This window comes from Vicugna pacos, chromosome 20 (assembly GCF_048564905.1).
Source record: "Vicugna pacos chromosome 20, VicPac4, whole genome shotgun sequence".
Classification (NCBI taxonomy): Eukaryota; Metazoa; Chordata; class Mammalia; order Artiodactyla; family Camelidae; genus Vicugna; species Vicugna pacos.
Genome location: NC_133006.1, coordinates 12422725 through 12436883, shown reverse-complemented (window position 1 = coordinate 12436883; position 14159 = coordinate 12422725). Strand labels below are relative to the sequence as shown.

Sequence of the window (14159 nt, the reverse complement as noted above, 5' to 3'; positions counted from 1 at the left end):
CTGACTGTGGAAAGCACCTTAGCACAGAGCATGTACACAGGTGGTGGTCACGCCAGCCCAGGTGCTAGTTCACCATATTGTTGCCACCCTCCCCGAGTATGTGAGAAGGAAAAGTAAGACCAGCCACAGAGAGATGTTAGAGCCGGTCTGAAAGTCTGATGCTTCCACTCCCTCCACCTACCCCATCACATTCAGGATGGACAAAATGAGAACCATCGATTCTCAGATAGTTACCTGGCCTTTTAAGAAACAAGTGTGTCTTCTTAGGAGACGTTTAGACTGGAGACCATCTACCTGGGTCTTTAACTGCCTGCCACGCTTGCTGTTTCCCAGTATTTTTCTTAGATTCTAGAGCAACAGAAATCTTACCAAAGAAAAAGCTCAAAATTTTGCCCATCATCCAGTGTGTTCCAAGAAATTTACTGAGACCCCAAAAATATTCTTTGTTTGGGATCCAAAGGGTGTCAGAGCGATTGTCACCTTGGGATGGGTAATACAAACGCAAGAAGGTGCCCTGTAGAGGAAAGAAATTAAGGTTACTTTTAGTCAAGTGGCTTCTCAAACCTAATCCAACAGCTATTTTGCATATCTAATTAGTAGGGACCCAAATATAGTCAAAATGAAGAGAAAAAGAACAATATGTTTTCTGAGTGAATGAGTATGAGCAGCCTGGTTTCTGTTGTTAGAGAAGGGGTAGGGGGGAAAGAGAGTTTATACAGAAGTTAATCTGATGACAGCAACAAACCAGGAATGATTTAACTAGCAAAAGGCTCCCAGCGGGGAGGGTGTAGCTCAGTGGTAGAGCACGTGCCCAGCATGCACGAAGTCCTGGGTTCAATCCCCAGTACCTACATTAAAAAATAAATAACCTAGTTATCCCACAAAAAAAATTTTTTTAAAGGTTCCCAAAAGGCAAAATGAGTTCCTCTCAGGGGGAGAGCAAGGTCAAGTTTCAAAACCTTCTAGTGGGCCACAGCCACAGTCAATATTAGAATATAAGGAAAAGTGGTACGAATCAAAGCATTACCTTATCTGTGTAATCAAACATCAAGTCTGTACAACCAACGGCATAAGATCCATTTCCTCTGGGGATTTTCGTTCGGCCAAAGCTTGCAGCAGCCATCAGACCTTGTATTTTATTGACCCAGGCTGGAAAACAGGTCAATAGTCCCTCACTTGTCATCCATTATACTCCAGATCTTATTATGCAAAGAAACTCCAAGGGAATCAAGTGTCTTCCCATCATGTCTCTGGCCTCCTTCATTTCTTCACTAACGAATAAAACACACACACAATCATTGAGGGCCTGCTGCGTGCAAAGGGCCGTGTGGGGGAAAGGTGGATGTAGACGTAGAACTTCACCCAAGATGCTAAGGATCATCACCTCCTAATGCTTACAGCCTTGCCCTTAGCTTCTACTCTGATCCAGAGCATATGAAAAACCACCTCCCAAATCGGTTTTGCCTAAACGTGAACTTGATCTTATATTTCAGATTTGGGCTTGCCACTTCCCCTTGGATATCTCCATCTGACATCCTTCCCATAAGGAACGGCAAAGCCCATGGTCCAAAATGAAACTAAAGGACCATCTCCTAACTCCCCTCCTTCATTCCCCAACCACACAGCCCACAGCCCCAGAACTCCCTAACTTGGGTCGCCCAAGACAGAAACCTGCAAATCATGCTACTTTCCTAACTCTTTCTCCCCAACCCCCGCCATCCAAGTTTCAGTTTCCAATGTTTGTTTTTAGCTTAGAATTCTCTCTCCGATATGTTCCTAACCCTCTAGCTCAACTGTCTCATTTACACCTTCACTGTCTCCTAACCAGACAATTGCCATCTCTCCTGGGTGTCCTCTTCACCTTGAACGCATCCTTCAAATGCGTCTTTCACACAGCTCCTGCAGTGATTTAAAGGACAAATCTCAGCAGGCAATTCTTAAAATCCTTCTGTGCCTTCCTCTCACCCGGTGTTTTTTTCTTGACAAGAGAATATATTGGAATCTTTCTGGAAGGGGGTTTTGGAGGCTGTATGTAAATCTACACATGTCTTCCAGCATGGTGTGGCTTATCTTTCCAGTGTTCTGGGGTTGAAACTCATAGAGGTTCCCAGGTACACAAGCTGAACCCCAAATTCCCGGGCACTGTAAGAGACCCTCCATGACCGGGAGGTCCACCGCCTCCTACTCTTCCTCTTTATCTCCCTTCCATGTGTTCAGCGCTCCCCAGTGACACACTGGGCTTTTCCGATGCCTCTGCACCTTAGTAAAGGCTATTCCCCGTGTTTAAAATCCCCAGGGCAAACTCCTGTTCAGCCTTTAACATCTTGATTGGATGTCAGGCCTTCTCAGAAGCCTTCCTTGATCCCCTAGACTTAATCATTTCATCCTCAGTATTAAATCAATTCCCTGGAGGAAGTATAATCAGTATCTGGTACTAACTTATAATGGAAAAGAATCTGAAAAACATATGTATGTGCATATAACTGAATCACTTTGCTGTACACCCGAAACTAAAACAACATTGTAAATCAACTATACTTCAATTTTTTTTAAAAGCCTAAATTCTAAAAAAAAAAAAAAAATCAATTCCCTGTATATATTTTTATCATTCTTATCATATTAAAATTATGTGTTTACACACTCTGTCCCTCACACAAGGCTGTTTCATAAGAGCTGTATCCACATCTCTGTATCCTCAGATCCTAGCATCTGGCACATAATCGGTGCCCAATAAATATTTATGAAAAGAGCTGAACCAAGTTGTTCGCTGTCGCTGGGTCTCTTTTGTTTCTGCCAAATGCTTGGTGGCATATATTTTTTCACCTGCCCACACTTGAGAGGTCTTCTCTCTTTGGTGCCAAATCCCTTCAACACACCCGAAGTTTCACCTGTTCTCCTCCTTCCTAACCCCTAGTCAAGTCCAGGATGCTCTCAGGATGGTGAGACCACATGTCAGTGTATCTAGACTTTGGCTCTTCCCGATTCAGCCCGCCTGCTCTTTTCCCTCCACTGGACTGTGAGAGGTGATGACTTTGCCAGATGGAGTCCCCCGTGCTTCCCACCACACTCTGCCTCTACCATGTAGACCCTGAGAACGATGTTAGGTGTGGTACCCACATCAATACCATAGGGCATCACTCAGAAAGGTTTTGAGTCATGAGAAGACGCCCATTACATCCTCCACGTGGATGACTTGTGTGAAGCCCCCGCCAGGGATGAGCATTTCCATACATAAGGCCTTGCTACTCAAAGTTGGTCCATGGACCAGCATCACTGGCATCACCTGGGAGTTTGGAAAGGAGGCTCTTAGGCCTCACCTGGATTCCACTGAATCAGAAAAGCCATGCCTATCCAAGTGTAAGAAGTACTGGGCTAAGGTACCAGCCCACCTGGTCTGACACACGGTTACAGCAATTCCTGGCCAAGTGACAGGGGCTAGTTCCGAGGAAGACAGTGGCTGAGATGAATGGACCCTGGTATTAGAGCCAGGTGATCCCATTTTGGATTCCAGCTGTCCATCTGACAAGCTAGGACGCTCTGGCCTAGGCAATGTACTCCCCTCTCTGATCCTCATTGGCGAAGTGGGGGTAAAGCACTTGGCCAGCCCCCAGGATACTTGTAAGGATAAAGTGATAATATAAGCCAAGCAGCCCACACAGAACACGGAACAGGCAGACCGCTGGTAGTGTTCGCCCCTTCCCTAGAGTTAGTTGGCTCTGGCTACCCAAACTCAAGCCCTAAAAGGGGTTGTAGCAGATCTAAACGAGGCCATGCCATTTTGCTCTGGGTAGATCCAAAACCCAAGGCATTTCCTCAGAAACAACTCTTCAGAAAGCTTTACCTGTAAGGCTAACATTTTAGGGTCTATTTAGAATTACAAAAGGCTTTTTTACTCCCATTTAAGACTGTCTACTGAGCGGTCCTTCGTGAGGTAATGGGCAGACGTCGAGCCCAGAGGGCGGCAGGGTAGGCCTTCGGGGAGGAGCAGCCCGTGCCCTGCGGCGGCCCCGCCCACGGGCAGCCATGGCCGGGCTCGCTGACTTGCTGAGGGGCCCCGGAGAACTCGCAGCCGCCTCGGAGGCGCCACCTCTGGAGCTGGGAGTTCAGTTCTAGAGCCTTGGGAAGGTTCCAAGGTGCACAAGGCTCCCCTTGTGAGATCTCAGTTCCACCTGGGCCCTTGGAACCTTGTCTCATCACCCAAGGAGTGCCCTGGTCTTCTAAAACTTGCTCTGCCAAAAAGCATCCGTCAGCAATCAGGAGCCCGGGTCAAGGGGAGGCCGCAGGTCTGCCCATCCCAAGACACCTGACCCCTGAGATGGTCTCGGGAAACTTGGCGCTGACCCAGGTTGGGGTTATAGGTCTCCAGGTCCCTGTGGCTGGTTAGTGCCAGGGCAGCTGCAGAAAAGGTTCACCAGCCTGCAGCTAATCTGGTTATGGTTCTGGATTTCCTGTCCTCAAACCATCTGTCAGGACTCACCACAAAGGAAGAGGCAGGGAGGAGACGTGCCAGGTGGAATGGCCACTCTCTAGAGGACTTAGTTTTGTGGTTCAGAACTTATAAATTTATGTCACTTCCTACTTTAATCCAGCGTTATTTTAATTGGAGCGTTAGAACCTAAGGTATGTTATTAATCTTATTATACATTTTTGGTGACATTCATTTATCAGATAGTCTGATAACCCTTCCTGGGGTTGGAGATGGACTGTACACATGCCAGGAAAATTACATTTTTTATATGGCTTTACGTCCTCCATTGGCAAACGGGATATCTCTAGCCTTGCTTATAAACATTTTACCTGCATAACCGTATTTTCTATGGCTCCATTTAGTAAGAATAATACAAATAATCATCTATTATTTTCATCTTTTATTGAAAAACTATTTCTAATTTAAAAAATATTTATGCATTTATTTTTGGATATCAAGAGATGAATAACGCAGTGTCTTGCAGTTTCTGTCTGTCCCACAATAGGTTTCCAATGATTTTCAGACACAAGGGGACATAGAACATGTTTTGAAATTCCCACCCTGTACCAATAGAAAGTGATATAAATGTCTCCTCGGTGAGAATTTGCTCATCATGTAAGATATTACCTGTTCCCAATTGATGGAAAAGGTAATGGGAAAATGAATTTAATCAGGCTGTCAGCTCCTTGAATGTAAGCCCTTTGTCTTAGTCACCATTGTGTTACTCATACCTCAGCTTCCTGATAAGAGTTGTTACATGAATGGACCTGTGAGATATGATGCCACCTGCTAGGCAGATGTGAATATAAGATAAAGTTCCTCTTCATTTATTTCCCCCGACACTGATGCATTCATTTTCTCAACTATGAAGCAGGGCAAAATTTATAAGGCACTGAGTTATGAAATATCTTTTGGAAATGTCACAGTAAGGAGTCACCCATCCAGCCTGAACAACGAGGTTCAGAGCAGCCTTATCTACTCAGGTGTGTGAGTCTGTGGGTACAGACAACAGGGCACCTTTCAGAGGCCACCCTGCCCTGCTCCCCTGAGGGGACCAGATAGAGGCGTTCATGCATCACAACCCTCTGGCATTAGCAGGAGGTCACGAAGCCCCAGACGTAATCGTTTTGAAATCAAGGTCCTTCTAGGTGATGGCAGATGCCCCCCTCTGGAGATGGCTGTCCTACTCTGGCCAACACTCCTGGGCCTGTCTAAGCCTTCCTCCTTTCCTTGCCTCCCACCACGAGGTAAATAAAAGCAAGTGATTCACATCTATTCTCATCTGGAGCTCCCAGTGCCTACTGGTCTCTGCTTCTCCCTGTCAGTAGACAGACAGGTTGACTCTCTCTAGATCCCAGATTCTCAGTTGTCATCCTCTCCCACCACCAAACGGGACGACACCTGCTGATCGATACACTTGCCTCTTCCTCACCTTTGTGGGGGTGGGTTTTGGGGTTGCTTCTGGGGGCACTCCAAGTGAGGTGTGTTACTGTATTGGGCAGGAGGGGGTTAGGGCCGTGAGGCAGAGAAGGGGTGATGAGGACCTTCTCCTCAGTGACTGGGACCTGAGTTTCCAGCTTGTCTGAAAATGCCTCCTCCTGGGCCATCCTGCGGTCCTGACATTGGAGAAGAAGGCACTGCTCTAGTTTTCGTAGGAAGAGGAGAGAGTGAGGCCCTCCACTGCCATCTTCTTAGAAGCCCACGCATGCAACTTCCCTGGGACCACCTGGAGGCTGGCAACAGTAGCTCAAGCCCTGGAACAAATCTGCCTCTTACCTGATAATTTAATCTGGGCAATGGGATTTAGGTCTTGCCAGTCAAAAGGATGAACCAGTGCCAGGCAGCTGCAGAGGCAGAGAAGCGCATGCGATTTGGGCGGCAGCATCTTGGAAGCCGAGCAGACGTTTCAGCTTAACTTTCTTCAAGGCAGGTTATTAAAAGGAAAAAAAAAAAAAAAAGACATGCAATAAAGAAGACTTATGTAGGCTGGCAAACCAGGGAGATGAAGGTACTAGTAACATGATTTTGTATGTTATTAAGGGGAGAAGAGATTTTGGAAAAAGTGGTGCATGCATTTTCTGGAATGGGTTTTTGACCAGCACTAGGGTGTCAGAGTCCTTGGTAACGCTGGGCTGCAGAGCACAGAAATAACATTTTTAAGCTGTTATATAAGGTTACACAAACTTTGTACCAGTCTAGTTTGGTTACAAGGGAGACCATCAAAATAGAATAATTACAACAATTGCATATCATAGTCATAATAGCACCCACAGGCACATGTCTAACACAAAGTAAACACTCAATACGTTTTGGCTAATGTTCCCAACGTATTTATAAAATAATCATGTTGCCGCAGCTGGCATTGTTTTTGGTGCTGGTGATGTTATATTTTCCGTGATCTATAATCCTGCCACACTGAGAGCTTCCCAAAGGTAGAAGTCAGATCTTACTTGCCGTCCCCAGGGCCCTATAGGGGGCTTGGTGCGCAGTTGGTGTGGAATAAATGTCTGGCTAAAATGTCTGAATAAAACCAGACTCGTGGTAATAATAAATGACATTACAATGAGGCCCTACGGTAGCAAGTGACTGGCAAAAACTATCTTGTATTTGTGCATCACTTCTTCCCCTTTAAAATTTTCCCCCCTCAGCTTTTGGGGGTGATGGAAATGGTCCAAGCCATCATCATTTCTCTCTCTCTTGAATCAGAATAACCTCTAACTGGTCTCCCTGCTTCTCCCCTCGCCTCTATGGTCTAATCCCAACACAACAGCCAGAGTGACCCTGGCACTCCCCTGCTGGGATCCCCCAGGTGGCTTCATATCACATAGAGCAGAAGCCACAGACCTTAAGGTAACACAGAGGGCTCTACACCGTCTGCACTCAGCAGACTCCTCATGCCGTCCCTGCCCGTCTTGCGCCTTCACCACACACCCACGTCTTCCCTGTCACTCACCAAACATACCAGGCACGCCCTGCCCCACCTTGGGATCTGCACCTGCGTCCCTCTTCCGGGAAGACTCTTTGCCAAGATACCCAGATGACTGGCTCCCTCACCCCTAGGTTTTCACTTCCATGTTACCCTCACCTAATTGAGGCTTTCTCTGATCAATTTAAAATTACAGCCCTACCCTCTCTCCACACCAACACATGCCCTATTTCTCCCATGTGTTTTATTTTTCTCTATAATATTTATGGCCAAAGAATATGCTCTGGATTACTTGCTAATTATTTGGTAATTTTTTTTATCTTCCTCCACCAGAAAGTCAGTTCTGTGAGTGTAACAAATGTGGACTGTTTTTTTTCTCCCCTGCTGTATTTCCAGGACCTAGAACAGTGTCCTTGATACACAGCAGGCACAGATAGACACCTGCTGAGTGAATAAATTATGAATTCCAGTAGTTTCTCATACATTGGTTACTAGCACGATCTGAGCCACATTTAACGATCCATGTGGGTGTTGGTCCCACTGATTCTCGTGGGGTGCTAACTAGTTGGCATAGTTATTCTGCAGGAAGATGTAGGCTCATGGCACAGAAATTCATGCTTCTGAATATCTATGTGCTTCCCGGAATTCCCTGGCCTCCCTCGTGGCAGGAGGGGGCCATGGGACTGATTGCTGATAAATGGGCATTTGAATGGAAGCTGGTCTAGGACACTTAAATCTCCAGCCCTTCCTTTTCCCCCATGGAGCAAACTTAGAAGCCATGTGTGGTGTCTCCAGATGGAGGAAAACAGTGGATCTGCCCGTAGCTAAACGAAACATTAACATACGCATTTTGCATTCCTAGCCTCCTGCATTGGCAGCAGGGAAGTAGTTGCTCAATAATTGTTAACTAAATAAAGCTAAGGAGTCCGGCAAGACCCTGAGACAACAGGAAGTCTTTTCCTTTGCAGGTTGATGTCACTCGTGTTCCCCATGTCCTTTGTCCCCAGGTGGTTCTGCTGATCCAATCTTATGGGTTTCATTAGGGGTCTCATTTCCCTGAGCACTATAATTAGCATTTCTCGCACATTTTTTAGGGAACTTTGTGTTCACTGCCCTTCCTGTCCTTTTCAGGTTATTAGTGATCTGGTAATGCTGGGGCATCATCCCCTGTGGTTCACCATCCTGGCCTGCCTCTCCATAATTACCAAATGTCCCACACCCTCAGCTCTTGACCTTGGCTTCTCCAGGTGACAGCTCCTAACCTAACAAGCTGCTAAGAGGTCCTGGGGTGTTCAGGAGTTTTCCCTCATCAACTTCCAAGTTACAGCCCTTTCTCCTGCAGGCTCCTTCTCAAAGTTCCCCAAAAGTTACCCTAAAGGAAAGAATCATGCTAGTGGGGAGAGATGTTTTGGAGAAAAAGAGGGACTTTCAATGTTCCCCAAATCAGATCCCATCGGGCAGTGATCCACTCTGGCTACCCCCGCGCCCTCTGGCTCTGGTGGCCAAGCTTCAGACAACAGTGAGTGAGAGACGCTTGCACGCAATACACCCGAGTGTGGACCTGTGTCCCGCAGGCAGGGCTATGTATTTCCCGCTGCACCCGCGTGAGGGCCTCTTGCTTACCAGACATGCAATGAACGTCTGCTGAATTAACCCAGGAATGACTTGGGCACGGCAGAACGGGGTCTGTGTGGGTCCTTGGTCCAGTGACCCGTGCATGTGTGCAGAGGTGCGTGTTTGGGGGGCAGCAGGGGATGTAAAGGAGAGGGGTCTGGAGCCCCCACCTGCGCACTAGCACAGCTACACCCATGGCTGCAGTCGGGCTGTCCTTGTGAATTTATGGCAGCCCCTTCTTTACTCCTTAGCTCCCTTCTCTCCATTCGGTGAAAGGCTTCTCTCTTTAAATGAACACCCCCTCCTTCACCCCGCCTTCCTGTTCCTTACAGTTGAGGGGCAGCTCTTCCAGGAGCACCCAGAGTGGCAGGGATGATGCCCCTGCTGAAGCCCCTCTGCCTTCGGGTCAGTTCCGGACAAAGCCCACCCTCCCCGCTCTCTCTGGCCTCCTCCCTCCTGAGTCGGGGGTCCCGGCTCAGTCAAGGGCAGCATCAGCCTCCCCCAGTGCCCCCCAAGCACTTGTAAACCACACCGCTCCACACGGCCGCTTGCATTTAATTCACATGTTGCCTTCTGACATTTAAACATTTTCATTTACTCTTTAACATTTTCTTGTTCTTTTTTCCCCCAAATAGAATGAAGCTGTTTCCGAAAAAAAAGTCCAGTATCCTTCATCTTTTGAAATTTCTCATAGTTCTATGTACTAGTTTCTGATCCATTTCCCTAACTTTGTTTCTTAAATGAGCTGTTCTCTTATGTGATTTTATTACAAGCAGCCACCAATCTTCTATGGCCGCATTATGCATTTTAGGTAAAGAGGACCAAATGTTTCCCACGTTGCTGAAAGGAAAACATTCCTCCTTGCTTTTCTGAACAAAGAACTACTATAATCAGCTGTAAGTCACTGGCTTCCAAGGACACTGGCTTCTTTGATCCTCTGATGGTTATTAAGATTTCTGAGAGGATGACCATGAGGCTCCCAAATCTGAACACAGAGGAATAATTCATAGGAAGTCTTTTATTTCTCACAGTTCTCTTTCCACGGAAAAGTGCCTTCTTCAACCATGGGATGTGACTTGGCTAGAAATGGATTTACATGAAAGAACCAGGACCCTGAAAAATCTAATATTGACTTTGGGCAATTAGAACTAGAGAATCCAATGTGACAAGACTAAAACCCTTGATACAGAAGTCTCCATAACCATAATGTCTGAAAATCCATTACCTCCACCACCAGCCAAGGCAAACATTTTTTTTTGAGAAAGATGTAACTAGACAGATGGAGCAATAACTAGTAAACAAAAAGCTAGAAACTCGGGACTTGCCTATTCTTAAACACTGCTAAGCTTCCCAAAGCAAAGTCAGCAATTCTAGTGGGCGTATAAAGAGGTATCCTGATTTTTGGACAGCAAATTGGCAAGCCTTAAATTGTCCATATCCTCTGACTTTCTCAGCACATTTCTGAGATCAGCAGACATGCAAAATCTTATACACAACACAGGGAGGTAAAACCCTAAAAATGGAATGCCCTATAGTGTTTATTCCAACTCCACAAGAGCCAACACATGTGGAAACCCTACAGATGTCAAACCATGAGAGAATATCATTAATGAGATTTTAGTTGAGTTCTTAATATGATATTTACAAAATCATTCTTTATGGCCTAGGAAACTGTTTACCATACAATTTTAATTGAAAAAAAGAATATAAAATTACCAGGTAAAAATTCATACTAAAAAGATTATTAAATAATATAATAAGGGTGGTGGAATTACAAGTGTTTTTTCCCCAATGTGTTTCACATTTTTTACAACAAAATGTATTACTTTACTAATAAGAAATAATTGACAGAAGATATTTAAGAAAGATGTATATTGGATGACCATGAAAAGCATTTGTTTAATATTAAGTAAAATGTTATGTAGAGGACTAAGAGAATTATCTATGGTCCCAGATACATAAAAGAAAAAAAGAAGTGGGGGAAGGGGACGACAACAACAAAAATAAGAAGAAACAAAATTAAAAGAAATAGAAATGTTAAGGGATAGACTGGGATTTCAAAATTGTAGAATGGATAAACAAGATGACACTGTATAGCACAGGGAAATATACACAAAATGTTATGATAACTCACAGAGAAAAAAATGTGACAATGAGTGTGTATATGAAAAAAAAAAAAGAAATAGAAATGTTTACAAAGTTTATCTCCTTCAGAGAGTTTCACAGGGTTAGAAACTAAAGGTAATTTTTAAATTCCTCTTTCTGCTTTTCTCTTTCCCAATACTTGAAATCAATGAGAATATTTACTGTAAAAAAAAATCAACAATTTTTTAAATAGTAAAGCCTGAAACTCAACTCAACATCTTCAAGTTTGGTTCCACCTTTAGAGAAGATATATGATTCCGTTTAAAAGCATCAGCAAAAAGCAAAAAAAAATCCTACTTCATACTTGCTAATATTGAAACTAGGAAAGAGAAAAGATAATATCTATTCTAATAATGTTATTTTCTTTCTAGCACATTAGCTAATGGAATCAAAACTTACAATGGACATGATCTCAAATGTGTAACCCTTAAGCGACTTCTGCAAACCTGTCTAAAGCCTCTTATCTTGGGCACAGTAGGTTCAACTCTTGTGTGATCATTTCACAACCTAAGAAAAGAGATATGGGCAAAAGAGCAAAATAAGAAGCAGTTCCCTATTGAGGAAGCAATTTAATTTTGCACGTATTTATAAGCACAAGAACCCAACAGCTACAAGTAAAATAAAATGACTTGGTTCTATTCACATTTTGAACATGGGAACTCATCTGGCTCCAGTCGGCAAATGTCCAAATGTTTGGGGCCCTATTTGGCTTGAAGGTCATAAATGGTTAAGTTATCTAAGGTCCCTGGGTAGTTTGCTGCCCATACTGGAAGCATCCTGGGACGTCCTACGCCAATTAAACCCCGTCTGAATGAACTGGTGGGGCTTTAAGGACTTTGCCAAATGAAAGTTTATTCAGAGGGACAAGAACCCAATAATAACCAGACTGATGGGGGAACAAGGCAACAAGTCACATGAGGAGCTGCTGAAGGAACAAGGGATGTTTGTTCTAGGGAAAACCAGATGGCACATGACAGCTCCAGTTCGAAGGAAAGGGGGCGTGTTCTATGTGGACCCAGACAGAAGAAGTCAGCTAGCTGGAGCTCTTCAACAGTACCATATTCTCTCTATCAGAGGAGCAGTTTAAGCCCAGGTCTGTGGACCACCATCAAGGATATTGAAGAAGGGATTCCTGCACTGAAGCGGGGTGCATGTGGAACGGGCAGGCCTGACTAGATAACCTTAAACCTGGGTTCTGAGATCAGAATTCTATCAGGTTACTGAAGGAGGTGAGGAGCTAGGAAACTGAACCTGGGACCTTTTGTCTAGAGACTTCTCTGAAGGTTTAAAATGAATCTGTTTAAAATTAACGTAGAGTTGGCCTTAGGAAATACTTTTGCTTGGGGAATGGAAAAGGCTGCTTTGTGGAAACACAAAGCCCTGACTCGATTTAATATACGTAACCACACTGTTTAAGGGTCTCGCTAGCTTGATCACACTGTCTGAAGGTCCTTAGTTACCTGATTGTGTTTTTGCAGACTGTTCCACAGAGCAGAACTGGAAAGCATGCAGGAAAAGAGCAGCCAATGGAAAGAGGACAAGAAGCACCAAACAAGACAGAAAAAAGGACCCCAGAAGGGGGAGTTACTCGGGTCAACACACCTGGGCTTACCCCTCCCTCACTCAACTGTCTTTCCCTCTTTTCCTTTTTTTTTTTTTTTGAGCAATAAAGCGGCTTTCACTCTGCCCTCTGTCTCCACTGTGAATTCTCTCATGGCCAGAAGACGGGTTTTTAGGGGGCTTCCCCATCCGCTAACATTACCAGCCAGGTAACTTACATGAGCCCAGCAGGACCTGTGTAACAGAGAACGCAGACTTGGGGACTGTGGCAGATAGGACCGTCGGAAAGGGTCCAACCCTACTCCAGCTGATGGCTGCCATGCAGGAATGAGAGTTTCACGTTACCAGAAGTTCATTTTTTTCCCAAAGCTGGGACACTATATTTGTATGTAAAATATACTGACTTGTAAAGGAGGGCAGCTCATTCAACATTTCCAAACATTACATAAGTCAAACAGAATAGATCTGTGGCCTCCAGGAGAAACTAACCTCTCCCTTAAAGATGCCCTAACCACTGTCACATCTTGTCTGCAATTTGAACCGCCAGCCTGGCCACTTCAAGCTGAAATTCAGACACACCAACCAACAAATAATTAATGGGGTCCAGCAGGGGAAGAGAACCAGGGGACCATTCAGTCACTAAGATCTGTATCTTCACTGTACACGATGTGAAGGAAGAAGGACCTCTGTTTTTTTCTAAGCAGATGCATCTCTTTCTAGTAAGTTGCATGTCAAAATGAAGCAGGAAAGAGAAACAGGGTTGCCTCACTGTGGCAGTTGGTTGTCCCGCCACTGAGAAGGTCAGGCCTACCCCAGGTGGTAAACAACTTTGAAATTCTCGCCTGGCCCTCTAAAATTTAGTCAGTCATCAACTAGGGAAAGTTCAGGTTTCCTCTGAGAGAGATTGCTTCACTAAGGGAAACAATCCTATTCAACTCTGGTTCACAGCCCTCTCCGGAAATTCTGCTGCCACATGTAAACTTTCAACTATCAACAGATCTTTGCACTCCTGGATGTCTGCACCCCCACACCCAGAACAAAGGCAAATCTGCTAACTTAAAAAAAAAAATTCTTTTTTTCAGTTTCCAGCTTCTCCTTTGAATTTTATCTGATCACTTTCAAGTTTCAAAAGCACGTCAGCTATTGCATTAGTATTCATTTCCCTGCATTCTACGAGGGTGCGTTTTATTGGTAACTCTTGGTTAAGGTTTTCCAAAACTCTGAGCAGAGCAAAATATTTTTTATGTATATAATAAATTATATGTATTGAAAAGAATAAAGAAATAGACATAGGAATTGTCATAAAATCTTTGAAAATGAAGTACAGGGAATTGAAAGTAGCAGAATATTAATAAATAACAACAGTAATAAAACCTCACATTACTTTTAAGAGCATATTCATTTAGCTTGTTTTTATAAGACAAGTGGGCCAGATGTAGCAAGGTC

At 44.5% G+C, this 14159-nt stretch overlaps 1 protein-coding gene and 1 long non-coding RNA gene across 9 annotated transcripts in view; one reads left to right on the top strand and one right to left on the bottom strand.

Moving 5' to 3' along the window:
* PLA2G7 (phospholipase A2 group VII) overlaps positions 1-14159 on the bottom strand; it is a 28469-nt gene that overhangs the window by 10521 nt on the left and 3789 nt on the right. For 2 of the 8 annotated variants that reach the window (XM_072944861.1, XM_072944864.1), the window contains exons 2-4: positions 6245-6387; positions 1028-1149; positions 370-514 (exon numbers count right to left, since the gene is read on the bottom strand). In XM_072944861.1, coding sequence (XP_072800962.1) covers positions 370-514; positions 1028-1149; positions 6245-6353 — 376 coding nt within the window. In that variant the 5' untranslated portion in view covers positions 6354-6387. Of the gene's footprint in view, positions 1-369; positions 515-1027; positions 1150-1861; positions 1900-3389; positions 3789-3841; positions 3943-6244; positions 6388-14159 lie in introns of those variants that run through there. The other 6 variants (XM_072944866.1, XM_072944868.1, XM_072944860.1 and 3 more) reach the window with 5 other exon arrangements.
* On the top strand, positions 4163-12840 carry LOC140687679 (uncharacterized). Its single transcript, XR_012062110.1, has 2 exons — positions 4163-4620; positions 12632-12840. It is a non-coding gene; the product is annotated as an uncharacterized lncRNA (long non-coding RNA).